Source organism: Crocodylus siamensis, chromosome 13 (genome assembly GCF_052110815.1).
Source record: "Crocodylus siamensis isolate JL-2025a chromosome 13, ASM5211081v1, whole genome shotgun sequence".
In the NCBI taxonomy this organism is placed as follows: domain Eukaryota; kingdom Metazoa; phylum Chordata; order Crocodylia; family Crocodylidae; genus Crocodylus; species Crocodylus siamensis.
In genome coordinates, this window is record NC_143407.1 from 28,309,792 (window position 1) to 28,334,185 (window position 24,394).

The window sequence follows — 24,394 nt, forward strand, 5'->3', positions numbered from 1 at the left end:
GAAGCATGGAGATGCTAATACATGACACAGGAGACTGCTGAAGCACGGTAATGACCACACTCCAGGCGACTCTATTAATCAAGTCTGCTCTGCCACACTGGAATTACCGCATGTCGGAACAGCTTTCCTGCTTGTGTACAGGCACCTTAAGTTCTTATCTATGATCTACAGCCCTTTGGGTCAGAGCTGAATACTTTTTAATCTAATTCATTTCTCACTATTTATTTTTCGTATTGGCCAATTAAGGCTAGCAAGTTCCACTTTCAGGTCTCACCTCACCACAGTGTTTACAAGCCAGACCTATTTACACTTTGACACCCTAGTGTCATTTTGCATTCCCTTTAACAAAATGGATTAAAGTGACTTTTACCTTAGCTGTGCCAGTCTGTGATCCATAGAAAATCTTCACCCCTGCCACATAAACCTCTTTTGCCTTTGGGGTTGTGTATCCATTAACCAGTACATCGTCAGTTACTTCCAATGAAGCTGGCTTCCTGCTGGCTTTTCCATCCTACAAAACAATAACAGAATCTCACCCTTTCCCTTTTCAGTCAGTTTCACATACCCATCATGCACACAAGCCATACTGTCATAAGCAGAATATCGTATTTAAAGGACTAACAGGCCAAGGCTGAATGGCAACTGCTCTTTGCAAAATGAACCAATGTGACTGCTTGAGAGAGCTCCTTATACACAAGATGCACAGAAAGCATTCAGCAGGCCATTCTTCAGCTGGAATCTTAACACACATCAAATACCATGACTTTCAAGTACCCCAAACTGCATTTAAACTTCAATAGTTTTGAACTTTCCTGACTCTAGAGAGGACCAAAGTGAAACGAAGCACCATGTTACATAGCAAAGAGGGATACGTTTCACTGGTGGGTTCACTGCCTCTTGAATAAGTATGCTGGAATCTTTTCAGGCCAAATGATACAATGCTAGGACTGGGAAATATCACTTACTTGCTTTTTGATTTTGCCAGCAAAGAACTGAATGCAGATCCAAATACTGATACCAAAAGCTGCACAAGAATAGATGTAAAACCTGTGTAGCCACAAGGACATCAGGTGAGTGTAGAGGTAACTCCAAATATCCACTGATGCGTCTGAAAGGAGAATGAATCATGGCAGGAGCAGATTTAGACAAGAACAGATTTAGGTTAGACATCAGGAAGAACTTCTTTACAGTGAGGGTTACCAGAATCCGAAATGGGCTTCCAAGGGAGGGGGTCCCCGTACCCTGCGGGTCTTTAAAAGCAGACCGGACAAGCACCTGGCAGGGGTCATCTGACCCCAGCGCTCTTTCCTGCCCAGGGCAGGGGTTTGGACTCGATGATCTACTGAGGTCCCTTCCAACCCTAAAAATCTATGAAATCTATGGCACTCAAAAAGAGCAAAAGCAATGACAGCTTCCTTCAGCGCCAACCCACTTAAAGCAAGCAGAAAACACACACGCAGTATCTCGCAGTCCCACGATGGAGCCTGCCCGGTCTACAAACCCCGCCTGGACTTGTGCAATTGGAGATTGCCTCTCAAATCCATTCGGAAGAGGCCAGCTGTCCCTTCACCTAGCAAAATAAGGTCTTGGCGCTGGATCTGAACCGCATCCTCATATCCCAGATAAAGCACGGACACTGTAGCGCACTTCGAAGAGTCACGGGGTGATCGGACCGTAGAGAAGCGGGGCGGGAAGGGACCTCCGCAGCTCATCTAGGGAGGATTGTCAAAACTCCACACAAGACGACCCCCAACCCTGACACCAGCACCTGGCCTGCCAAGAGGGAAGCAGGGGAACCGCCGCAGCCAAAACCCTGCTTCCACGAGACGTCGTCAATATGTGCTCGAGGGGTCTCCGGCCACTACAAGGCGCCTCTCCCCGCCCCGCCCCCCAGTCCGGACCACTCTGACCAGGGGGTAAAATCCCTCCTGAACCCCAGGCTAGGGTGGGCATCGTAGAGCACCATCCCCTGTCCTCTGTGGATACAAAACCTGATGCTTTTATGTCCTCTCTTAGAGAGAAACGTGTGCTCTCTTTCCTGAGGAGAAACGTCCTCTATTTTTCTCTTCAAGAAAAGGGGAGAGGAGAACAATAGGCGACATCAAGGCGTCAGGTTTCGTATCCCCTCCCCCAAACCCTGGCGCCCGCCTGGCCCTGAGCAGAGGCAGCTGCAGTCCCAGGCCGGGCTCTCCTCACGGGTCGGATGCTCCCCGGCTCCCGGCCCCCGCCCCCCCGCGCCCGGGCCCTCACCCATGCCGAGGCCGCAGCGAGGCGGACACGCGCGGGAGCGAGGGGAGACGGCGGAACGCCGCGCGCTGGGGCCGCGTTTCCAGCCGCTCTCCTTTCCGAGCCGGACCCCGCTTGCCGCCGGCGCCGTGACGCCACAAGGGGGCGCAGGGGTAAGCGACCAATGGGGAGCGGCGGAAGTTGGCCTCGCCCCTCCCCCAGGGGGACAGGGAAGGCGGCGGACCCGTACGCAGTGGAGGTGTCGCCATGTCGATCTTCACCCCCACCAACCAGATCCGCCTCACCAACGTGGCCGTGGTGCGCGCCCGCCGCGCCGGGAAGCGCTTCGAGATCGCCTGCTACCGCAACAAGGTCATGGGCTGGCGGAGCGGCTCGTGAGTGCGGCCGCGCCCGGCGGGGAGCGATGGGCCTATGTGGGCGGGGTGGCCGGCGGGCGTGTATCGGGCCCGGGCAGGAGGGGCCGATGGCTCCTCCGACCCCGGACAGGGCAGATCTTGGTGTTCTTGTGTCCCTCGGTGGCGGGCAGGATGTGTCGCGGCACCTGCTAGCACAGGGGTGGATGCGGGGAGGACCCAGCCCCCCCGCCCCCCGCTTCATATCCACACGGGGTACACGAGTCTCCCTTGCTTTATGCGGCTTCTGCACTCACCCTTTTTAAACCCAAAATTCGCGGTAAATCCCCACTCAGGGTGGTGGGAGCCCGCTGTCGGCTGCTTTGTGCTGTGCAACGTGCATCAAAATAAAGCATCCCGTGCGGAGCCGTGCGCCACGTCGTCTGCGACGTGTGTTTCTGTAGTTGCCTGCCCCGTTATGGCTTCTGCGCATCCCGCTAACTTATCTCCTGCTCCTCTCAGCTGTTGCCAAGTCCCAGCATTGTCTTGCAGAAGTGGTAGAAATGGGCCTGGGGGTCAGTGCAGTTGAGGTCTTGGAACCTCTCCCTGTTTGTTACATTGTATTTGAAATTTGAAATTTGGCCATTGTCCACAAATGCATGTACTGCATAAAGCAAGGGAAACCTGTGCACGCCTCAAAAAAGGTTGAAACTCCCTGTGCTAACACAGGGCTGTCCTGCCCCACAGCCCACGTGAAGGCAGTAGGTCAGGAAGCTCCTGCCACTTGCTGTGGCCCAGTCCAGTGCACTGGCTCTGGTTTGGGATTCTCATGTGGAGTGGACACAGGACAAACGCACCCGCGTGAAGTCCAAGGGATGCCTTGGACAATGTATGGGCTTCATCCAAACTGGCTTCAGGGCCATGTCTGATGCGAGCACTGCACGTGGCACATGCCAGACCAGCCCCATGTGCAGGATTCAGCACACACAGCCAGGTCCAACACATGCCATGCGCAGTGTCAGTCCAAGACCTACAGGCCGGAGCCTGCTAGCTGCATCTCCAGCAGCCCCATGCTAACAGACTAATCCTCCTTGAAATGACAAAGGGAATTTAATTTCTCCATTGCGTGCGGTGTAGTCGGGTTTGCAGAAGGTCCCACAATACACTCTTAGGTGCCAACAGTGAGTTATGGGGCTGAGGAGGGCTGCCCACACAGCCAAGTTACTAGTTTCCACTAGTTGGAGCTGCAGTCTCAGACCCCTAGGCCCGTTCCTTGCTCCCTCAGTTAACAGCATAGCAGTATTTTGGGTAGTTAACACTAGAGACATCAGACAGTTTCCAGGCATCTTCTAATCCTCTGTACAATCCTTTTACCAGTGAAAAAGATATCGAGGAAGTTCTGCAGACCCACACAGTGTTTGTCAATGTCTCTAAAGGCCAAGTTGCAAAGAAGGAAGATCTCATCAAGGCTTTCGGGACTGATGACCAGACAGAAATCTGTAAAATGGTGGGTTCTGCATCCATGCAGGAATACAGATAGCTGATTGTTATGGGCAATGCAAGATCCAAGTTGCCTGCTATTAAAAGTCAACTAAACTGAATCTCCCTCTGCTCCTGCTCAAGTTCTAAGGTTTTCTAGCGTATTATTCTTCCTTTCGGAGATTGATCACAGAATCCCCCTTTTGGGTAGGAAAGTGTTTGAATTCTGTCGTCTTTTTAAGAATACCAACTTGAGCCATCGTGTTAAATCAGCATGCTGAGAGCTGGCGTGTATGGACACCTACCTACTTGCTATTGGCAGCATTGGTGTTAACTCTTGAGAGATGTTTTTCAATTGCTAACAAACCAGCGGCCCAGAATGGAAAGCACTGTTGTTCCATTTCTTGCGTTATTTTTTTAGCTATGTGTATAAATCTGTGTTCTGTACTGACACTTTTGTTTGAGAAGCCTGGTCACAAAGGTTTTGGGGTGGGGGGCGTTGTTTGGGTTTTTTTAATTACACGTATTTTTATAATAGAGCAGGGATTAATTAGTCACTTTATGCTTTGTAATCAAATAAGAGTAATGGTGCTTATTCTGAAACAGTTGCAGAGTTTAGATATTTTTTTCTCTTTGAAATTTTTAGCTTGATGCATCGAATTTAACATTTGAAAATGCTGGTTTCTTTTTTCATCTCTTAAAGAATTGTTGTTTATACCTTTGCATAATTGTTTGTAGTTAGAAATTAATACTCCAATTTAAAAATAAAAGTTGAAATACATAATAATCATTGAGAACAAGGCAATGCCATTCTTGCCATAAAGTTTCTTATGGCATAAGAAACTTTCTTAACAGAGGCTTTTATTTTTGATCCATTACTTCCAGATCTTATCAAAAGGGGAGTTGCAGGTGTCTGATAAAGAGCGACATACACAGCTGGAGCAGATGTTTAGAGACATTGCAACAATTGTAGCCGAAAAATGTGTCAACCCTGAAACCAAGAGGCCGTACACTGTAATCCTGATAGAAAGAGCCATGAAGGATATTCACTATTCGGTCAAACCGAACAAGAGCACCAAACAGCAGGTCAGTAGTGCGCCCTAAACACTCAGGTTGCACTTCAAGGAGTTTATTTTGGTGTGCAGTTTCTGATGCTAAAGGGCTGACCGACAGGTGGCACTAGAGCAGATTGCTCAAAGCAGACCCGGGATGCAAATCCTCAGAGCATGGTTTAGTAACTCTTCGTGATGTGGGGGGGGGGCGTGGTGAGGTGAAGGAAACCAACAAAAACAATACTGCTGCTGTTTTATAGTCTTCTAAAACATATTGTTTGTGCTCCAAATCCTACCTGCTATTAACATGAACAATGCATTTAGCCTTACCTTTGAATGTTGTGGTTTTATAGTTCTACAGTAGAACTATAGCCAAATTTCCAGTTTTTCTAAAGACTTGCAACAAAAACCCAGCAGTGCTTGGTGGAAAAGATATGTCTTGTCACAGGAATCAGCTGCAAGCAGCACATCAGTCTCAATGCTAGAGAATTTCAGGAGAAGGTACTGAAAAACACTTCTGCCCATACAAGACATTGGAAGGCACTACTACATCTCGGTGTGGGCAGGTGATATTCGGAATAAATGAGTATAAGTGAGATTTCACTCGTATTTACTGTCTTTGTAGGCACTGGAAGTGATCAGACAGTTAAAGGAGAACATGAAGATTGAGCGAGCTCACATGAGACTGCGGTTAGTTCTCCCACAAAAAGAAGGGAAGAAGCTGAAAGAGAAGCTTAAACCATTGATGAAAGTCATAGAAAGTGAAGATTTCCATGACCAGTTTGAAATTGTAAGAGAAATCTGTTCTTGGTTCTGGGCAGTTTTGCTATTCTTACATGTAGCACTAGAGAAAACAAACAAGGGGGAAGCTGGGTTAGCCACAGTTTTATACTACATTTCTCAGCTTGCATTAGTTAGAGATACTGAGTGGACAGTGAGTTACCTATAACTTCCTGACACTGTCAAATGAAAGAAAATGGCATTATACTTTAATGGACTGTTTTAGCATCATTTTACATTGAACTGCAATGAAATACAATGCGGACAGCACTGTAATTTTTTTTTATATAGGATTACAGGAAAAATAAAAGATCTAGAATTGGGGAGCATCTGGGCCTTTTTGCAGTTTAATTGTTTTGAATCAATAATTTTACCATCACGTACAGCTTCCAAACTACCTCAGGGCAGTTGAGGTACATTGTTAAACAGGTTTTCAGTGGTGGCCAGGGAAGCTGCTTTTACTAACAGCTAACAGATCGGACATCTCTGCATAGAAAACTATCATACATAAACAGGAAATGGCATAGACTAAATTTTCTTGTGTGACTGATGATAATGTGAACTGTTTCAGGTATGCCTTATTGACCCAGGCTGCTTCAGAGAGATTGATGAACTGATCCGGTGCGAGACAAAGGGGAAAGGCACGCTGGAAGTAGTGAGCCTGAAAGACGTGGAAGAAGGCGATGAAAAGTTTGAATAAACGCTCTTCAGGAACAGCATTTCTGTGATGGATGCTGTATTAAGAGGCAGGTCCATCCTGCTATGCCCTTACACTTTTCCAGCCTATTGCTGCCAAATTTTTGACACTAGTTCTACCTGGGATTTTTTCCATGTGGTGTTTTCTTGCACTTACTTGCATAACAGGTGACTTTGAATAGGAAGTATTTGAGTGCTCTAGCCAAGGTAAAGTTAAAGACCTAGCATTGAAAGGCTCCCTGTTAGCTTCTTTCTGCCGGGGTGTCTACCGCAGCTGAACACTGTTTGATTTAGATAGTATGCCAAGCTGTTTTTGCTTTACCTAAATTCAGTGCTGCATAGAAGGCTTTGTAAAAAACCTATAGACAAGCAAGTGATGCGTCATCCCTAAAACAGCACACACAATGAAAGCTAGGTGCCCTAGCCTGCTAGAGAAACGTATTGATGACTTGAGGACTGTTCTTGCAGCCTTCATTCAGTGGGGACAAACAGGACACTATTTTTTCAAAGGAAATAAGTTCACAGAGTAATTTATTCTGACAGCTGTAGTTGGATAAATTAATAACAAACTTGTTTATACATGAAATAAAGCAAGTATTTTTGTTATAGTGTAGGAGTCATCAGTGATGATGACATATCTTTCTGCTAGGCTAAAGCGATAGCCTTTGCCAGTGAGCTACGGCATGATGTTCCTCTCTTGCTGTTCTCGCTGGCATGCAAACTCACTACTGAAATTAACGAGGTCTGTAATGGGGAACAGCCTCTGGCTGCTACAACAGACATGCTTCTCTTGGACCTTCATTTCCCGCTAGTAAACATTGCACATGCTCCTTTTCTTATCCAATCTAAGGAAGTAGGAAGGTGTTTCTGCTAGTCTGTCTTTATTCTAAAAGTCTCTAGTCAGTGTCTATGTAAAACTTCTGACAAGGGGCTTGAGTGTAAAATGAAAATCTATATGGAGTACTACTGGTAAGATACTTTACAGAGCACTAGTTTGAGCTAGATACCCTGTGTGTGTATGTAATACAACTATACACTAGGCTCCTCAGAGAGCAAGAGATTCATCCTTCCTGAAAGAGGGTAGAGTAGCAGCGGTGGGTTAAACTATTAAACATGGAGGTTCAGCGAACTCCACAGCCACAGCTAACAAAGGCAAAGCAATCAGAGTTTAAATTAAATTCTGTGATAGGAGTATTGAGCAGCAAAATGTGTGCTAATTAATAGAATCCACGGTGCCTGGTGCAAGGGGTAAGTTCATCATTTGCATTACATGACAAGCACAGCCACGTCCCTTCATCTCAGTTATATAGCATATGTTTTCTACACAGAGGTAAGACTGCTAACGTACACAAGCAAAGACAATCAAAGTCACCTGAGGTAAGCAAGAGCTGGAAAGTCCTCTGTAAATGAGAGTAGGAGGGAGTGCCCTTAGCAAAAAGACCCATTGGTTCCCCCAGCCTCAGCTTGGTGTAAGGCCAGCTTTGAAAAAGTCTTTAGCTGTACCAGAGTTCCACAGATGGAGCCTATAGCCCAGTGACCCTAAGCCCCTTTTAAGTGGGAGCAAATTCAAAATGCCTGCTCAGCTGCAACATGTCACTGCTACCTGTGTAAGTTAACCACCATAAATACCCCAGTCTCTTCTCTGGGGACACGGGCCCAAATTCAGAGGCCTACAAACACCATGAGGCTCATAAGCTTCTCTGTAGACACGTCCTTACTGAACCATGACAATTCCTCTTTCATATACACTCTGCTAAGTGGTGAGAGTAAACACTAATATTTAATGTGTCACTGGCACCTGGTGTTAACATCTGGTTGACATTACATTGGGCACTTTATGAGACTCTCATCCAATACTTTGGGTTGTGTGGAAACATAACATTGCATTGCTTACAACCACAAGGTCTGTTTTCCTTTACAGTTTGGTGTCTGGAACAGCTTGGTGGCTACCCAAGGGAAAAACCCAGGATTTGAGCCTGGTCTGATGTATAAGCTTATTGAGAGCCTTGCAAATCTATCTCTGTATTAAAGCCCTTTCTGCACTTGGAGGGGGTGAGTTGTAAGTTGTTTCTAGTAGTAGAAGTTCTTTTTGATTTAAAAAATTCATAGACACTTGGTTTATTTACGTGTCAGCAAGGATCTTTGCTTGGTATCAAAATAAACCCCAGTAAAAGCGTATGATGATCAAGTGTGCTAATTTTCCAGTCTTACCCTCTTCAGTGGGAGCCTGTATTTCCCTGCACAGTCTGAATAACATGGGTAACAGCTGAAAACGCAAGATATGCATATAGGGGGAAACAGTGGTTATGCTGGGCTGTGAGGATGAAAGCTGAGAGTAGTTTAAAAGAAGATGCATCTACCATACATGCCCTTAATCACATAAGGGAAATCATTTATTTGGCGTTTCATCTTTTGCCTTAATTCTAAAGCAGAGTAATAGAGACTAACCAGCCAAGAAGCTAGTGACAACAAAAGTGAATGGAAACCTTTTTAAACATTTCTGATTTTTTTTTTTAATTTCGGTTTTTAGGACTCTAGTTACGAACATTAACATCTATTTTTACTTTATGGTCTTGCACACACAGACACTTTCAGTAACAAGTATATTATCATCTTTTCCAGACTTCGGCAGTTGGAAGAGTTCTCAGTTAAATATACTTTTGATGCACAGAATCTGAAAGTACTGATTGGTTCCGCTGGAAAGAAAGGAGGTGCTTTGTGGCATATGCCATATTTTATGGTCCATCAGACATGAGTCCATCTTTAGCAGACACTAATGGGTGCCCTTTGTCTCTAGCGCTTTCTGAGTAGCTTGCACAGAACTATTCAGTTACACAGCAGACAAGCGTGAGCAACTAAACTGCTCTCAACACAAAAATAACAGAAACCTCATGCTTCCACACTAAGGATTTATCCTGCATCCGGGATTAATCAACACAAGAGATCTGTGAACAAATGGGGAGGAAAAGGTCCCAACAGAATCTTAAGTATGTGAACAGTTATATTTGTGAAAGTTAGACTGGTATAGCATAAGTATTTGAACAGTATCAGCGTCATCCCCAATTGATAAGATTTAAAACTAAAGTCCTGGATGCTACATAAACACAGATCCTGCCGCATTTTTGTAAATGCACGGTTTTTTCCCTTGATTCTCCAGTCCAAATCTCTCTTTCCATCAGCGTGCTCGATACTGTTGTCTTCCACGCTTCACTTACGGGTCTGGCATTTCATCAGTATTGTGTCCATCAGCTTTCAAAACACTTTAGGATAAAAGACCTCAAGCATAAAAGTGTTTCCTTGCAAAGTGCATGAAAAGTAAACAAGATGCAGTTTGGCTCCTCTGTTTTGCTTGTTTGCAAAAATGCTTATTATGTCCCATTGACATTTTTAATATAAGCAGCATATGCTGCTTGTTTAGAAGGTGCACAGCACCATGCTGTCACTACAGAACAGATTTTATGCTGATATATTTCAGCAGCTAGAACTACAACATGTTCTTGCATAAATCTTTTTTTTCTTGTCAGGCAAATGCATCATCACAAAGTTTTGCCTATTCACCTCTTTGGGAAAACATTACCAAACTGTCAAGATGTTTCAAATGTAGATCACATCTGAATCGTGTTGCTGAACCTACACATAAATCAGAGACAAAAAAAAAAATTATTTCCACCGTAACATCCTATTAAGAATGTGAGTGGGAGCCAAAATTGTAAAACTTCTAGCTATGCACCAGTGAGCCTGGAAAGTCTAAAGATGAAGGATGTCACGAGCAGGGATCCTGTTTTTTTCTGATTAAAAATCCAAAATTCTCCAATTAAAACTTGGCTCACAAGTAGAATGGAGTCACTTGGTCTCATTTTAGCCCCTGTGTCATCAACTTACATACAGTCTTGAAAGGCCATTGTGGACAGGAAATCCCACAACTAGTATAACTACCAGTACATACATATCTTGGGACTAAGGTAGACGGAGGTTTCCCAACCTAGTGCCATTAATCTTTAAGTACTACATTTATTCAACTTTTGAAAAAGATCAAATCAGTCTCCTTACCTTTACAATCTGTTTTCTAGTTCCTGTGCCCACGTTGCTGGCAACCAAGGTATCTGTTTGAAAAGGTGACTTTCCCATGGGCTCCATACATTGATTTTTGTTAGTACATGGCCAGCTGCTTGTAGTATTTAGCGGGTAAGCAGGGAAAGGCCTCTGAAAATTTATGTCCAATGAATCCACAGCTTCAAAGGTTTTCATCCATGACGGGACCTTTAAAGAGCAGAACACAAGAAACATTAATGTTCTCACTACGCCAATTCACGTTAAGCCAAGAAGAGTATTAAAATGCACTGATCTGGAATTATGGGCCCCTCACCCATTCCCCAACATCACCTCCTTTTGTCTTTAAAATGTTTCACTCTTCAGTCACTTCTACCTGGTTTGGGGCTACTGAAAGGACTGAGTCCATGTCACTGTTGCACTGGTTAAGTAAGGGTCTAGGAACTGCGTATATGGAATCCCAAGAACCTTATGACAAATTATGACTTCACCAAAAAATACCACACTGCTCTGAACAATAAGCATCACCCAGAAGAGTATGGACTAGAAAAAGTGTCAGTGATGACAAAGTTTTGCTTAAATATCATGAAATGAACAGAATTCATTTTGTTTCAACAGCCTTCATATCATATGGGGAGTTTGGGATTATTGTGTGTGTGAAAGGATTCCACTCACAAAAAGCTTCACAGATTTAAAAAGGCTTTTTTCAACCTCTCAAGTCACACTTTTCAAATTTTCTGCCAGTGGAATCGGAGAACATGTACGGAACCAAAGTAAATGCTGTACCTTTAACATACATTCACATATACAATTATTTTAGGGATTTCAGTGCTCTGTCATGGTTCATGCTGCCAACAGGATACTTGTGAGCAACTTCCATGATATGGGTGAGCTTACTACACAACCTATACTTAAGATTACACACATGTCCTAAGGAACAATCCAAGGATCCAATAACTTCATTCCAATGAGAGTAGAGCCCAGTTTGTTTTTCCTCCAGCTTCAGAGCATGGATTTCTGACTTCAGTTCCTTCAATCGATCTTCAAATCTTTTGCTCTTGTCTAAGTAATCTAACCTGCAGTCCACATGAGGAGAAGCCAAAGAGGAGTCAAATTAATCAGTGAATTGCTCAAAAAAGGACTACAGTTATTTTTAAAGCTGTTTCATTCTCCTACTTTATATAACCCGAAAGTTCTTGCACTCAGCTTTTGGGACAAAGCCATTCTGGGCTTAAGTCTAATGATACTACACTAGGGATGAATTTGACACATATAGTGATTTGTCATTTATCTCAGTCCATTTGTACTTCTAACACTTGATCCCATAGGCTTGACAAAATGTTCCCCTTTTGTTTCATAGAGGGGAAAGGCTTTCAGTGACACTGGTTTTAGTTTTGGCTGTTACTATGGTCATAGTGCTCACAGGAAGTTTGCAGATTTTGGTTTCCTTGCTGAGGGGACAAGTGGGAACAATGAGAAATGAATCTGCCAGCTCCACTAAATGTTTCTCACTAGACGCAGGCCAGGCAGTACTAATAAATGTTTCTGATTCTTTCGCTGTCAGCAAATGGTCTATCAGCTGTATACAATATGATATAGTACACACAGGGAAGTAAGCATCACTTTACCTGCAGAAAACTTTTAACCTCTTGATTCTCTCTAAAATCTATGTTTGACAGCAGTATATATAGGATCATTCTGAATAACCTTTTGGCCAGATTTTAAAAGTCAGCATTTAAAGAAATACAAACAGTCACATCACAACAGTACAAATCAATGATATGCTTAGTCCACTATTCAGTGTCCAAAACAAAGCACTGCAACCAGTGCTGCAAAGGAAGGAAAAGCCCTCCTTGATGCACCAGGTCACTTGTACAATACTATAACTCAACACTAGAGGGATATTTATATCCTCTTATGCACTGTTACCCAAGCAGAGTAGCTGCTACCAGAAAAAAAAACGTGTCTTTAAAACAGAAATTTTGTATTCATCAAGGCTTGATTCTTAGAAAACATCTTTTCTCTTTGTATAAAGCTAGATGCTGTAAGATGCATCCATGATATGAATAGGAGGGCATGATCCTGCACCAGTAGAAAGATTCACCATGAGGCCAAGTAGATTTATTCCACCTCTAGTTTCTAAAATGAAGACTGCCTACTTTGTTAACATCTAGGAGCACTGTGGTACCTCTCTCTTTCTATCTCAAAGGACAGTCTCTTCAGGTCTATGTCTTTTAAATCCAGCTTTACAGATCCCTTGTCAAAGTTGACATCTCTGGTGTCAGCAGGTGAGTGATGAGGATATCGGGCTACATGCTGAAAGATTAAATGATATCAGAATAAGTTTATACCATAAGCAGTATAATTTGAACAGTTTTCTTCATTGGCAAGCAGCATCCCCAGCTTCTACAATATTTTTTTCTCAAAGTTGACTTCTTTAGTGCCAAGAGGTAAGAAATGAGGATAGTTGGTTACATGCTAAAAGATTAAATCTGTCTTCTCCGAGATAAAGTGCTCCACCCCACATATTCCGCGCCCCGCCCCCCCGAGTGGAAACGAGGTGACGTACAGGATAATTCAGCCGGGTTACATCCAAGAGTTTCTGCTTTGCTTTCCGTTCCGCTTCCCTGGCTTCGTGCAGATCCTGTTTGAGATGTTCAGCTTCTTTGGCTCTGTCAGACAAACACTGTGATGTATGCAGCAGATTTCAAACACAACAGGACACCGATTTCAGAGTTCTCTGCCTAACTAGCTTTTTGAGATCAAGAGCTAGGAACTTCTACAAGAGCCTTTCCTCAACAAAATGGTGAGGGTGAGTGTGGTAACATGGGACACCAGAAACCAGAAAAAGCAGAAGGAGATGACACTTGAGGACAATGACACTTGAGGACAATGGTGCATTAGCTGGCTGACTTTTACGTCCCTTTCATATCCGATATTTCTATGGACCCAGTTGTTCACCTACTGACTTGGAATTCCAAGACTCCTGACTACTAATTAACAAAGATTTTATCTAGGAAGTTAGGTTGAAAAGTACATGCTCTCTATTTTGGGAAGATGTTTGATACTGTCCTGCCACACATGAAGAGCCTCAGGGATGAGGTGAGGAGCACTGAGAGGCATGCCATCAACATCAGGACAGCATTAAGCCTTCAAAATCTGCCCTATAGTGCCAAAGGAATATATATTATTTACAACAGGGTTTATGTTAAGTGCATCACATTAGTTCAGGAAAGCTGTAATAGAACTTGTCCAGCTACGCTAATTAGTTTAAACAGTCTCCTCACTACTAGTAAATAGAATTAGCCAAAGACTTGTGGCTCACTGTAAGTGAAAGGTGTTGCCTATCATGTAAGAGCATAATTGACCTCGATACCACATAACACCCTCCCCATCTTGACCTCTTACCTGTTGCATTCATTATAATAAAGTTATGTTCACCTGGGTTAAGTACATAAACCAGTTAAGTACATGACATCTTTCAGCCCCTCTGTCTGCTTTGTAATATAACTACTAAATTCAGCTTCATAGCAGGCACCAGAAACCATGAAGGGGACCATCAAGGCATTGCTATTAGACACCTTGAAATTCACGGGGGCTACTCAGTTTGTGGGCAGCTAGTACCCCAGAACTGATAGAGATGGAGATGTGTTATTCAGCACTTAATGTGCACTGCTTACACCAAGTTTGTGTAAGCACGTAATCTTTTTGCAGTCCTGAGGCTATGGAAAGAGATACTAGTCTCTTTCCAGCCTAAGATCTCTGCCTGATTGTCTGTTGTTTAGTCTTTCTGGCACAAATCTCAAATATGCTGGGATGAGGTGAAACTGTATAAGGCATGTTAAGGTTCAATAGCCAGGAAATGTCACTTAGGAAATGCCTTCTTCCATAGCTGGGCTCTGAGAAGACATCCACATATTTCATGAGTAGCCCAGCCTCCCAATGTCACACCCACAAGGAAATCTAACCTTCGGTCCGACTCTTTCACCAGCTTCACTGCAATGAGCTCTGCCTCCCGCATCTTCTGCTCCATCAGCCGCTTCTCCTCCTTCGTCTTCAGCGCTGTGATCTCCAGCCTCTGCCGCTCTTGTTCAGCTTCTGCAGCACTCTGGGCCAGCAGTTTGGCCTCGTCTTCTGCAATCTGTGCTTTCTCAGCCAGCAGCTCTGCTGCTTCCTGGGAGCGGAGCTAAGACAATCTTTATTAGCTACCAGATGCAGCACACAGAAAAGAACAACAGCTACAGTCAGCTTCCAGACAGGATGCCTTTCCCAATGCATCAAGGGATAAAACATTAACCCTTTACACAGCAAGGACCAGTACATTTCTCCTTAAGATCTCCACACTGAGGACCAGGAACAAAGAGCATGTCTGCAGAGTTTCTTCTCTCTGCTCACAGATTCTAGTCTTCCCTTCTGCCCGTGTTTCTGTTACACAAGCTCTCTCCCCTCTAGCAGGCTCTCACCCTTACGCAGTCCTGGACCAAGACTGCACCTAAATGTGCAGAGCATCAAGAGCCATCTCGCAGCTGCCAGGTTCACCAGCTACTGGGCCAGGGTGTATTTGAGCCAGTGCTCAATGCTAACTCCTCCCTACTGTCTGCTCCCAGTGCAACCTGCCTTCTTCCTCTCTGGCTCCTAGCCTAAGAGAGGGGTTGGAACTAGCAACAGGTAGAAGTGAATGATTTCCAGGGGAAAAAAAAAGATTGAGCCAGGCCTGGCTCCTCCTAACCATCCCTATATTCTCTGCTCCCCATTAGCCCAAGGCATTCCATCCTTTCTTGAAGAATAACCCCAGACTCCTGGCTGGGGCCATAGGAAAAAGGGCTTAGAAATCCAATTGTCCCCAAGGTCTAATGACATTTACAGTCTACTGTAACACTCACTAGTGCTTCATTGGCTTGCCTGGCTTCATCTTCCAGCTGGAAGAGACGCCTTTCCAACTCTTCTTTGGCTCGCTCTGCTTCTTCTCTCAGCTGCTTCTCCCTGGCTAGCCTCTGGTTCTCCATCTGGGGAGGTAATGAGCAGTGTGAAAAGTCTGCAGATTTGCAGCATAGTCCGTGCTGGAATTGGGATCACAAAGCAAACTGGGCAAGGGCTTCTGAAGTGCTGAAATGATCCTGCTGGACCACCGCCAGCCAGCATCAGTTAGGCATTCCATGCAGTGCCCAGTCAGCACACAGGCATCAAAATGAATTCCTGGTCATACAAAACAGATCTTCATAGGGAGCACTCATGTCACCCCTTCCCCTCCACTCTCACTCTTTCTTTCTGTCCCACATCTTCAGACGTCCCATGCCTGATCGAAAACTCATGCACATACGTGACGGACAGTAAACAGACACACAACTAGGTTCTCCTATGTTCATAGTTTCATAGTAGCTAGAGTCGGAAGGGACCTAGATAGATCATCTAGTCCGACCCCCTGCCTTGGCAGGAAAGAGCACCGGGGTCAGATGACCCCGGCAAGGTGCTCATCTAACTTCCTTTTAAAAATCCCCAGGCTAGGAAGCTGGTTCCAGGCCCTAGCCGCCCTGACTGTGAAGTAGCGCCTCCTAATATCTAATCTAAACTTACCCTCCGCCAGCTTGTGACCGTTATTCCTGGTCACTCCTGGCAGCGCACGGGGGAACAGGGACTCCCCCAATACCTGCTGATCCCCCCTGACCAGTTTGTAGCAGGCCACAAGGTCCCCCCTTAACCTTCTCTTGTGGAGGCTAAACAGGTTCAGGTCCCATAGCCTCTCCTCATAAGGCCTGCCCTGCTGACCCCTGATCATACGAGTGGCCCTCCTCTGAACTCTTTCCATATCGTCCACGTCCCTCTTGAAGTGTGGCGCCCAGAACTGGACGCAGTACTCCAGCTGCGGCCTGACCAGTGCCGCATAGAGGGGGAGGATCACCTCCCTGGACCTGCTCGAGATGCATCTGTGGATGCATGACAGGGTACGGTTGGCCTTCTTGACTGCCTCCCCACACTGCCGGCGCATGTTCATCGTGGAGTCAATGACGACTCCAAGATCCTTTTCCGTCTCCGTGCTGGCAAGAGGGGAGTTCCCCAACCTGTAAGTGTGGTGCCGGTTCTTCCTCCCCATGTGCAACACCTTGCACTTATCAGTGTTAAACCCCATCCTATTCTCATCCGCCCACCGTTGCAACCTGTCAAGGTCAGCTTGTAGCCTATTGCACCCTTCTAGTGCACCCACATCCCCCCACATCTTAGTGTCATCAGCAAACTTGAACAGGGTGCTTTCTACCCCGTCATCCAAGTCACTGATGAAGATGTTGAACAGTGCGGGCCCGAGGACCGAGCCCTGCGGAACCCCACTGCCCACGTCCTTCCAGGTCGAGAAGAACCCATCCACTACCACCCTCTGGGTGCGGCCCTCCAACCAGTTGGCGACCCATTTGACCGTGTGGGCATCGACACCACAGTCTCCCAGCTTTTTTTGATCTGAACAAATATGGTAGATAATATAGGTATAATGATTGGACCAATTGGAATAAAATAGACAATATTTTGAGTAGTGAGAAACAGAATCCACCTTTTTTCTAGCCTTTTCCTCCCTGGCCTGTGCTTTCATTTGCTGGATCTCTATTGAGTCCACTTTCCTCCTCCTCATAAACAGATCATGGTTTCCAATACACAGATGCAAAATCTGCAACAAACAAAACAAAAAAATGACTGCAAACCCACCTGCACAGCAGCAAGGACGATAAAGAACACAGCAAGGAAATGCAAACAGACATCCTACTTGGGGCAAACAGCAATGCAATCAGGAGGTCCTTTCTCTCCAATAAAAGTAGGAGTGCAGGGTTACAGGTTTCTATCCTGGCAGGTACGACATTGCCTGGTTCACAGGCTAAAGGTGCCTTCGCTTTTCCGTCTCCACTTTTTACTCCACTACAGTTGGAAGAGGAGAGGCAACTGGAATTTATCTAGAGTGAGAAGCTAAAAAAGCAGGGCTCCAGACAACAGGAGTGTTGTTTCTTCCTACTGTATCCCAATCTACGTCTCCATCACTCCCCTAAAAGTCTCAAGCCTCTTACACAACTCTCCACCTGGAGCTGTTATAAACAAAGACAAACCCAACCCCACAGGTCAAACAGAATAATCTATAGACAAGTCATGTGTTCAAGCTCAAGTTCCGATTCCCCTCAGGAAGTGTGGTCCTCCAGGCCGCCCTACATCCATTTTTACCAACTCACTTTCAATGCTAGTTGTTATAATGGCCACAGGTCTCTTAAGTATCATTGAATCACAGAGAAGTAGGGCTGGAACGACCTGCAGAGGTCATCTAATCTACACCCCACCCTCCCCCAGCACCAATACTGTTGTGGTCTTTACTGCTACATGACCATGAAAGCCATCCTGAACATAATATTTTTTATTCTGATATCACTCAGCACAATTGAGACTGATACTTCATTCAGACTGAAAGCAGGTCAGTGTGCTTACCAGTTTATTTACTTTGAGCTGCGAGGAAAAAAACTTGAAAACTTCTGCCTTTTTGTCAAGGGGTTTAATCGTCAACTGACAAGAAAGAGAAAGGAAAGAAAGAAGAGATCAGAATCACTACAAAGCTCAAATATTGAATACTGCTGCAGACCTTAACTCAACCCCACAGACATTAACTCAACTTTTCCCAACTGCATAGGGGGAAACCAGAGCAGAGTGAGTTATGGCTCACTCAAGGCCTCAGGGACAGAGCTAGAACAGAGACAAGAGGACCGGAGCTCACCGTAAGAGTTCCTGTCCCAATCTCAATCTGCTTAACCCTCAGCAAAGGGACCAGTTAAGATGATAATTTTTGTGATGTGACCACACGATTCTAGATTAATACCACCATACTCACTGGCTATTGTTACTTTAACTTAAATCTCCAGGAGAAGCCATTGGTTTAACAAATTCAATATAATCAAGCCCACCCTCAAGAAGTATCCAACACCTTCAATTCAAGTTATTTCCACCATGAACAAAAAGGGGAAGACATGACAAAACGGCTTTTGAACACAGGGAAACTGATGGAGTTTTTTCTTCCTTATTTTGAGCCCATCTTCCAGGCTGTTTTCTGATGAGCTGGGCAAAAGCTGACACCCTGCCATACATCTGGGGCTTCACTTCCTTTGTTGTGTGCAGCATAATAAAAGCAAGTCCATTCTTTTAGATCCTGTTTGCTGTGACTCATAGGTTAGCACTCTATTCAACACATTGCAAATGACTGCATAATCTCAGCCCAAGTCATCTGAGTCATTGAGATCATAACTTGTTATAGCTTGTTTTGCCCTGCAGGTAACAGCCACAATTACAAGAAGCAGGACTGTGAATTCAAAATAGTGGAAGCTTTAAAAACATGCATGGCTCTGATTTTAATACAAGGCAGAATTTGGACCCCAAGTGTTATAAAAAAAAAAAAAAAACCATACTGAAAAAAAAGAACAGCTATGCTCTGCTTTTATGCTTAATTTTATTTAGGCTTGTATTCCCTTCCCAGCCCACCCTCCCAGGTCACAGTCTTCTGATAGCACGTCTTTTTACATTTAAAAATTTCTCACTTCTCCCACTTCCTACCCTCTATGTGCTGTACAGAGGATGATCTGTACTCTGTAAGTGAATGTTAATACTTATGAGATGGGCTAGATTAAAAGTCCTGAAGACTGAACCTTCCACATGCAGACAAAACAAGTGGAACCTAAGGGGATGTGTAAACCAACCCCTTCATGCCTTCCCTTGCCAGTGGGCTTCAGTGTAACCTAGAGAGAGCACCTCTGTGAAAGAAAATGGTATTCAGTCTTCAGGGACACTTCAACCCCTGGCTTTCCTGCTGAGACAAGTGCTCCCACTTATGTATAAGCCTTTGCTGCTGGAAAATGAACAGATACTATCATCATTGTTGCACCAGGGTCAACCAGTTTTTAGATTGTAATAATAGGTCTGGTTTTCAGTGCTGCTGAATGTTCACAGCTCCTACTACTTTCAAGGGAGCAAAAGCGTGCAGCCCAGACCCTTAGTTTTGTAACAAATCTTCCGACAGACAGACACACAGACAGACAGACAGCTTCCAGTCCAGTACAAAGAGTCCATACTCACAAAACAGAGGTCCATCCTACCTCTTTCTCACTATAGGAAATGTTTCTGATAGCACTCCACTCAAAAGACTTATTTGGAGAGAACCTGTTATTTATGCTGTAGATATGAATACCTTTGGCATCAACTCCAAGGAGGAGATCTGTATGGTTCTTACTTTGCTGCAAAGGAAAAAATAAATAAGGCAATAAATGCTATTTCTAGTAGCAGGTATTATCTCATCCAGCAGTGTGTTTATTCTAAGCAACGTTATTGGTATCTATTAGGAGCCAGGGTTTCCAGCACAAAACAGGTTTGTAAATCCATCATCACCACTGGCTAACTAACCTGTTCCTTTCGCTCTTTCAAAAGAGGTCCATACTTCTAGATCCTTAGGTCCCAAACTGCATCCCTACCAAGGATTTATTATATAGACAATTAAACCAAGCCACAGAAGGGCCTGAAAATGGTGACAGCACCAGTCACCAGTAGAGACAGAAACAGAACCTAGGAATCCCGACTCCTGGCACTAGAACACGCTGGATCTAGCTAGGCTGCAGGTTTAAAAACCACACTGCAAGAATCTATACCAATTAGAAATACCACTCAGAGACACTTACAGCAATGGGAAAGTAATTGACACCATACATCTCCAAGTCTTGTGCAATTTTCAAATAGTTCATCTCTGCTTCATCCCTGCAAAACAGATCAGAGATCACACCGGACAATCATGTAAACTCCAGCCCCTTTCTTCAGATCAAATTACCCACTACTGTTTTAATTCAATTTGATTGCTCTTATGGTTTCTCTCTGCAGTGTTTATAAGCTACGCTGTTAAGTGCAAGGTCTATTACTCAGAGCATGGAGAGCAAAGAGCAGCAGCATCTAACCAGGATAATCAACGTAAAGCTTTACCTACTCTGTTATGTGCCAGACAGAATGACTTTTACTGATTTTTGGTATCTGGCTCTGATCTCAGCCCAGCATGTCTATTTTATCGTTACCGCCAACCACTGACTAGCGAGCTCTATAACACTGCCTTCCATGACTCAAGAGTATCTCCCTCAGGAAGCATAAAAATTGCTATGGTTCACTGACAAGCACGGATGCAAGAGGCACCAAACACCTGTGTGGACAGAGCCCAAAACAAAACACAGAAGCTGCCCTGTGCCAAGTAGAACAATCTCTTCACTCAGCAATCAAGGCCTCACAAAGCAGGTAAAACAATAATAAATAGTGAGGAAAGAATATTAATCAACTTCCAGGGCAGTCAGAGAAGGAAAGTAAATTAAAGAATTTTGTGCATATCAACTGAGCCAGGCAACTCTTTCTGCCCATATTATTTCCCTCAGGTTTTTGTTTTACTTCCAGAGGCTTCAATGTTAGTTGTAAGAGCCCTTGCACATCCACATGAAACAGCACCAAAACTAACTACATGCTGCTGAACAGGTGGATTCTGTCCAGTCTCGGTTTTATTTACTAGCTAAGTACCTAGATTTCTCTAACACCCTGGTACCTTCTTTGTGATTTCCAAAAGAAGGTGCACCACAAATCTGGTTTCCTCTCTCTGAAGGTGGAGCCTCGTTTGTGCCTCCTGAAAGGTGTTGAAGGCCTTACCCCCACCAATGGCTTCAAGACAGGCTGAAGACATTTAGCCGCTCCCATGAGGGCCTTTGCACCTGACATGAGCAGGCCCTTAGGACCCAAAACTACCATGTTTTTACTTAGGAAACAGAATGGTGATAAACAGCTGAGGTTGGAGTCACAGATCCCATCTCTCACTTACGCTAGTAAAACTCAACTGGAGCCAACAAGATTGCATGAGTGTAACTGCCATGCCCGTGACATCTCCAAGACTGAAGTGTGTTACTGTACCTGGCAATGCCCCTGTGTTCTGCATACCAAGCTGTAATCTTCTCTTCCCACATTTCTGCCGTCAGCTGATATTGCCTGAGAACCTACAAAGAAGGGAAGGGGTTGGATATCTATAGAAAAGGTGAGAACAGACACTGCCCATGGGTTTACTATCTGGCTTCCCCTGGTGTGCAAATAATATCACGGAAGTTCACAGTTCTTGCCATATCCAAAGCAACACAAGCACAAAAATGCATTCACACGCACAGAACAAGTGGCGGGTGATCCAGCCAGTCCCAAGAAACGTACGCCCCTCCACATAGCTAAGTAAAATGTTCATCTCTATTCATGGTAAATACTTACTCTTTTGGGTAACAGCTCATCATTGGCCAAAAAGCCAGGTTCGTGGAAATTTGGATCATAGTCACCATACTGTCCCAGAAAAAGGAAAGAAGAAACTTTACTATGTGCAGAATGCTGAAAGAATTTGGTGGCTGCACAGCTTCTGTCTACAATGATCACCTAAGACAGTAGGATTTTTTAACTCAACCTGAAGGATGAAGTCCTGCCCAAGTAAATAGGCTTTACATAAAAGGATGCCTAAACAGGTTATCAATGTGGAATCTACCCCCAGCCTTTTCACAAGACATGTGGTTCCAGCACTGCCAATCTACGGAACGGCAGGACCAGTTATCATGCAAACTAAAGATCCAAGGACCTCTCACTGACCTGCTTCCCCAGGCCCAGCATGGAGCCCACTTCAGCTGCACTCAGGAGCTGGGGGACTTAGCTGGCTCAGGTACTTTTTCTGCAAGCCTGCATCCCCACATAGGACTACTGATGGGGAGGGTGAGAAGAACAGGCTGTGTCCTGGCCTTCTGCCACAGTGTGATTTTGACCCCTGAGGGCAAATAAGGCTTGACACAGATGCTGAGCACATGCTGTGAAATAACAAGTGTTCTCTATTCTCACAGATACCATTGTGAACTCAGGGCACCAGGCATCTGCAGTAGCCATGGACACTTTCTAAAAAGAGCTAGACTGTAATGCTACCTTGGAAAAAAGGTGTTATGACAATGCTGTGTACAGAAATGCCAGAATCTAGTTGTTCATATTCTTGAGCTCTGCTTCTTAGCACTTTAAACAGGTTCAGAGACCTGGATCTAGTTTTAGCCTCTGGATTGTTAAAAGCGTCATGTAAAATAGCAAACAAGTCAACTCAGCCTTAATTGCAAGTCATTCTGTCTAACAGAACATCCTTTTTTCTGCAGTACACAGATCTCCCAGCTTGGCCTACTTTTTCAGAGCAAGTCTAGTGTTGAACATGTCAGTTAACAGCAGATAATTATGTTTGTTTAAAAATGTAATAAAAATAAAAAAAATTTGTACACAGACCTTAGCTTGAACAGCATACGAAGCCAGTAAAACTGTAGCCTCTGGAGAGCAGTAGATTTCTTCATCCAATATTTGTTTCTTAACCTAAGATTAAAATAATAAATAAATAGCACCAAAGTATGAAAAATGTTCCAAATTCAAGGTTTGTATCATGCCTAAAATTGAAATCAAACATGCCTAGACCACATCCTGGCATATTTAACATGGTAGTTAATTATGAGTTAACAAAACAAAAAAGGGTATTTTGGAAACAGTATGTAGGCGTAAAGCACAACCACTGTATGATCAAAATAAAAGCACTAGTTTTTGAGCTCAGTGCTAAAATGAAAGCATTTGTTTTGGATGGGTAAACTACCACACAGTAATGTGTTTCCTTTCTGCAATGTATTATTGCTGGCACTGGATTAAGATAGTTTAGCTACTTCCATCATAAATTTTCATGCTGTCAAACTTCTGGGTTTCCTGCAAATGTCACTTTTACATTAACTGGCTTTCTAAAAATCTGCACCTTCTTATTCTTTAGCTATCAAAAACAAGATGCACTCAAACCACTAATACATTCCAGTAGCCTTGATTTCACTTTACCCAAATGTTTCCATGTTAGTATATGGAATTATAGAAACTTGTCTAGTTTACAGTGCAGGAAAGTTCATCAAATGCTTGTAAAAGGCACTTTTGGCAGGAAGATCCAAAATAATTATTCAATTTTATCTGAGAATTATTGACATATCCCAGCATTTCCCCACCAAAGCAAGTGTTCAGTGTAGTAATTAGAAGCTTGATTCTAAATTATATGAGAACTATTTAACACCACTCTGGCAGCAAAGTGGTTTCCGCATCCCGCCCCCCCCCCCCGCAAGGTGACAGAAATGGGTCCTTTACACTGCAACCCAACTGTAAATGGAAATCATGTTTCAAAGGTAAGTGTTAGACTGGAGGCATCATTCCAACAGCAGTAGGGAAATCCACTGAAAATATAGCAATCAGTTTGCTTGCTGCCATAAATTACCCTAAGCTTTAAAATGATAAGAATGGGTTTCTTCCATAAATTCAAGAAAAATTTAAGGGTGAAGCTCCGAACCTAGTATCATCAGGTTTATTCATCAGGCCTCGTTCACATAAGTGGAATGAATCACCAAGCTCCTGCTCCCATTTATCACCTACTCTTAGCACATATATCCTGGAGGGAAGCTATAAACAAATCTTGCTTTCAGCATTATAAAAAAGGGCAGCTAACTCCTCAGCTACTGTGAACTGGCATAACTCCCATTGTCTTCTACAGAGCTATACTGGATTTCACTAGCTGAGGAGTTGCAGCACTGTATTTAAAGGGGCAGTGACAGGTAATTTAGATCCAAAGATAAAGGTTTCTTACAAACACATATCAACTCAACAAAGTTTAATTTAATAAAATTGTTTTCAATCTTATCAAAAATAATCCCCTGG

General features: G+C 44.1%; 3 protein-coding genes across 5 annotated transcripts in view; 1 reads left to right on the forward strand and 2 right to left on the reverse strand.

Moving 5' to 3' along the window:
- LOC149854125 (S-adenosyl-L-methionine-dependent tRNA 4-demethylwyosine synthase TYW1-like) overlaps positions 1–2,390 on the reverse strand; it is a 133,324-nt gene extending 130,934 nt beyond the window's left edge. Inside the window, exons 1-3 of one of the 2 annotated variants that reach the window (XM_090025008.1) lie at positions 2,251–2,390; positions 966–1,108; positions 371–511 (exon numbers count right to left, since the gene is read on the reverse strand). In XM_090025008.1, the coding sequence (XP_089881134.1) occupies positions 371–511; positions 966–1,108; positions 2,251–2,254 (288 nt within the window). In that variant the 5' untranslated portion in view covers positions 2,255–2,390. Of the gene's footprint in view, positions 1–370; positions 512–965; positions 1,109–1,991; positions 2,159–2,250 lie in introns of those variants that run through there. The other variant, XM_090025007.1, reaches the window with a different exon arrangement.
- A 41-nt stretch (positions 2,391–2,431) lies between these two features.
- SBDS (SBDS ribosome maturation factor) lies at positions 2,432–8,762 on the forward strand. 2 transcript variants are annotated; one of them, XM_090025015.1, is made up of 6 exons: positions 2,432–2,621; positions 3,957–4,086; positions 4,944–5,144; positions 5,736–5,900; positions 6,462–6,636; positions 8,508–8,762. In XM_090025015.1, the coding sequence occupies exons 1-5, from the start codon at positions 2,494–2,496 to the stop codon at positions 6,588–6,590; spliced, it is 753 nt and encodes a 250-aa protein (XP_089881141.1). In that variant the 5' UTR covers positions 2,432–2,493; the 3' UTR covers positions 6,591–6,636; positions 8,508–8,762. The 2 variants fall into 2 exon arrangements, with proteins under 2 accessions (XP_089881141.1, XP_089881139.1); XM_090025013.1 differs by having other exon boundaries at positions 6,462–8,762.
- Positions 8,763–8,952: 190 nt separating this feature from the next.
- LOC149854127 (merlin-like) overlaps positions 8,953–24,394 on the reverse strand; it is a 28,299-nt gene continuing 12,857 nt past the window's right edge. Inside the window, exons 5-18 of the mRNA XM_090025009.1 lie at positions 22,949–23,032; positions 21,917–21,985; positions 21,575–21,657; positions 20,320–20,395; positions 19,744–19,881; positions 18,092–18,166; positions 17,178–17,291; positions 15,520–15,642; positions 14,605–14,822; positions 13,206–13,308; positions 12,825–12,952; positions 11,562–11,712; positions 10,637–10,846; positions 8,953–10,216 (exon numbers count right to left, since the gene is read on the reverse strand). Coding sequence (XP_089881135.1) covers positions 10,181–10,216; positions 10,637–10,846; positions 11,562–11,712; positions 12,825–12,952; positions 13,206–13,308; positions 14,605–14,822; positions 15,520–15,642; positions 17,178–17,291; positions 18,092–18,166; positions 19,744–19,881; positions 20,320–20,395; positions 21,575–21,657; positions 21,917–21,985; positions 22,949–23,032 — 1,608 coding nt within the window. The 3' untranslated portion in view covers positions 8,953–10,180. The remainder of the gene's footprint in view (positions 10,217–10,636; positions 10,847–11,561; positions 11,713–12,824; positions 12,953–13,205; positions 13,309–14,604; positions 14,823–15,519; positions 15,643–17,177; positions 17,292–18,091; positions 18,167–19,743; positions 19,882–20,319; positions 20,396–21,574; positions 21,658–21,916; positions 21,986–22,948; positions 23,033–24,394) is intronic.